Raw genomic sequence first — 3,101 nt, forward strand, 5'->3', positions numbered from 1 at the left:
TGAAGTCCCAAAATAGAATTTCTACCCTTATCCTTTACTAAAGATATTTTATGAAAAGGAATGAAGTTTTAATTCTTTTATTAATACAAAAGTATTTACTTTTTGTATTACATATATATATATATATATACAGAGAGAGATTGTATTTTTTTAAACTTAATTATTGTGTAAAATGAAAGTTTTTTAAAAGTATCAGTTTTTTCATTTTTAAATAGATTCAAATAATCAAAAGTACTTTTTAATTTTCTGCAAATATGTTATTAAGTGTAAAAAATTGCTAATTAAAACTGTGGTATTAAGTGCAAAAAACTACTTAGATGCAACTGCTTTTTATATAAATATTATCTTATTTGCAGATAACATGATTAAACATGTGTGCGGCCCTTCGTTAATGCTGTGCATGTGGTGCTTCACTCAAAAAGGTTGTGCACCCTTAATATAAAACACAATAAAAGTCAATCAATCAAATCAAACGTCATTAGCAAAATGTTCAAAACTTTAAGTTACCTAGTTAAAAATCAAAAACAGATACTTACGACCTATTCCTTCGTCGGGTGCAGGGGTTCGAATTGGCTTCCCGATGCCGCTATGTCCAACTACCATTGCAAATAAAGTAATGGCAAACAACAAAAAAAGTTCTGCTCTAATCATTATTGTCTTCTTTTGGCCTTCTTTTCATTTATGTTACAAAATTTATCTGTTAAAATGAAAAATAGTATAACTGATTAAATACATGACAAGTGCTCAGGAATAAAGAGCTAAGATCGGTATCTTAAACTCATTTTTCTTATGATTTGTTTTTAATTTTATTTTAAATTTTACTATTTTGAATATTTAAACTTAATTACCTTTTTTAAAATTGTCATTATGGCTCCATCATCGCATTTCAGCAAGCATTATGCTATTTTTCATAACTTTAACGACTTTATAAAAGATATTTTTGACTATCAAAAATTTGATCAGATATTGTTGATCAGATATTTTATGCAGAAACTATGGTCATCTCAATTTTTATTATTTATAATTGAATATGGAAGTAAAATAAAACATTCTAAATATCGATTTCCTGTCCAAACGATATTGCTACAATGACGATTTAACTCGTCACCAGTCAACAATGTGTCAAGCTCAGTTCATCTTTAAATCTATGCTGATTATGAAAATAACACAAAATGTCAATATTAAGTCGCGCCATGGTTTTGTGTAAGCTTCTGAGATCAAATTTTTTTAATATTCAAAACATTTTCCCAATACTACATTATATAGACTTATAAAAATTTACAAAAAGTGAAAATCATTAATTTGTTTCGATAATTTTTAACTAAGTAAAAAAACCTAGCCGAATTAACGATATCAAATTCTAGACTTGCTTCGAAGTGTAAAGCACTTAAACTGTGATTGTTTCTATACTTCTTAGAAAAAGCCACCACAGTTTCCCGAGGATAACTGTGAAGTCTTAAGTTACTCCGATTGATGAGGTAACTTTAGCAAACACACTTTTAAACTTAGCTGAAAGGGGAAGAAAGGAAAATTTACTTAAAAAACATATATCAATTCTTGAACCCTATTCTCAAATATGGTAATTTTTTCTTCTCTATAACTAAAGAAAACATGAAAGCTTTTCTAGAAATTTAAAAGTAGCAAAAGTAACCCGATGTAACTATACATTTCAATACAAATGTATTCTATAATTATTAAATTATAATTATTGAATAATAATTATTAAGTTCTTATTGTTAAAATTATAAAAATTGAATTATAATTAAATATTTTAGCGATACACTTAAATATTGGTAAGGATACATTTCAATAAAAATTTATTCAATAATTATGAATAATAATTTTTAAATTATAATTATTAAATTATACTTAAATATTATATTTAAGTAATAAAATAACAATTAAATATAAATTTTTTTAATTTCTGCTTAGAATTTTATTCATGCAAACTATTTTAAAAAGTTGATAGGAGAATTTTTTGATAAAGTTATTAGTACTGGTACTATGAACAAACACGCAAAATTTAAAAATAATCAGCTTATTAGAAGTGTACTTCAAACCATGAAAAGATGTGTTTGATAAATTAAAAAATTTTACCGGTACTATTTTTGAGGACTATTAAGTAACGTTAAATTTATGTGTTATTACACATTAAACATGGAAAAATATTTATGAGTATTTATTAAAATATCGAATATAAAATTGACTTACTTAAAGGTGCTGCTAGATTTCCACTTCCTAAGTGTTTTACCAATCCTTGTTGTCTTTTTTTTATATCCTTGGCAACGAGAATATAAAATTTTTTTTATTATACACAGATTAATGTTATCGTAATGATTTTATCAAATATTCGCACTATTTTAATATACTTCTTTCACGCTCTAACTCTTACTTCTGACTTTCTTAGATACATTTTTCACTACGCAATTAGATAAGCTTCTTTGAAATAAACTATTATTTTTCAATAAAGCAAAGACAAATAAGTGTTTATGTTATTGGCTAATAAATGTAATAAAAAGTTTTAATCAACTGCATTTTATAGCGTACGTGTAGTTGCGTAAGTAACTTAACGTCGTTATTTACTGAAGAATGTATGTCGTCTTTTGAACTCTCTATTGTTGGAGATTGATTATTTCTCAAAATAATTTTGATTTTTACAAATATATTTTATTATTAAATTTGGTAGGAATTTCTTTTGGTAGTAAAAATAATTTGGAGAATTTTGTATCAAAAGAATTTATATTGCCAGAAGGTAAAAAAAAAAAGATATCACCCTGAATAACTTTCGTTCTAATGATCGGATTTTCACGAACTAAGTGTCAATCTTAATGGTTTCTAGGGGTGACCTCAAACATGCTAATTAATTAGTGCTAATTATTAAGCTGCGAAATCAGACACAAAATTGAACCTTTCTCTGAATAATCATATATATATATATATATATGTAATACAAAAAGTAAATACTTTTGTATTAATAAAAGAATTAAATCTCTTTCGTTTTCATAAAATGTCTTTGTTAAAGAATAAGCGTAGAGAGATTCTATTTTAGGAATTCAAGGCTGAAAACATACCATTGAAATATAAATAGATTTATATTTCAA

The 3,101-nt window shown here is 25.2% G+C and overlaps 1 protein-coding gene across 1 annotated transcript in view; it reads right to left on the reverse strand.

The window, feature by feature from the left end:
• LOC107442581 (uncharacterized) overlaps positions 1 to 2,463 on the reverse strand; it is a 19,167-nt gene extending 16,704 nt beyond the window's left edge. Inside the window, exons 1-2 of the mRNA XM_016056181.4 lie at positions 2,212 to 2,463; positions 537 to 697 (exon numbers count right to left, since the gene is read on the reverse strand). Coding sequence (XP_015911667.1) covers positions 537 to 651 — 115 coding nt within the window. The 5' untranslated portion in view covers positions 652 to 697; positions 2,212 to 2,463. The remainder of the gene's footprint in view (positions 1 to 536; positions 698 to 2,211) is intronic.
• Positions 2,464 to 3,101: the final 638 nt, after the last annotated feature.

This window comes from Parasteatoda tepidariorum, chromosome 8 (genome assembly GCF_043381705.1).
Source record: "Parasteatoda tepidariorum isolate YZ-2023 chromosome 8, CAS_Ptep_4.0, whole genome shotgun sequence".
In the NCBI taxonomy this organism is placed as follows: Eukaryota; Metazoa; Arthropoda; class Arachnida; order Araneae; family Theridiidae; genus Parasteatoda; species Parasteatoda tepidariorum.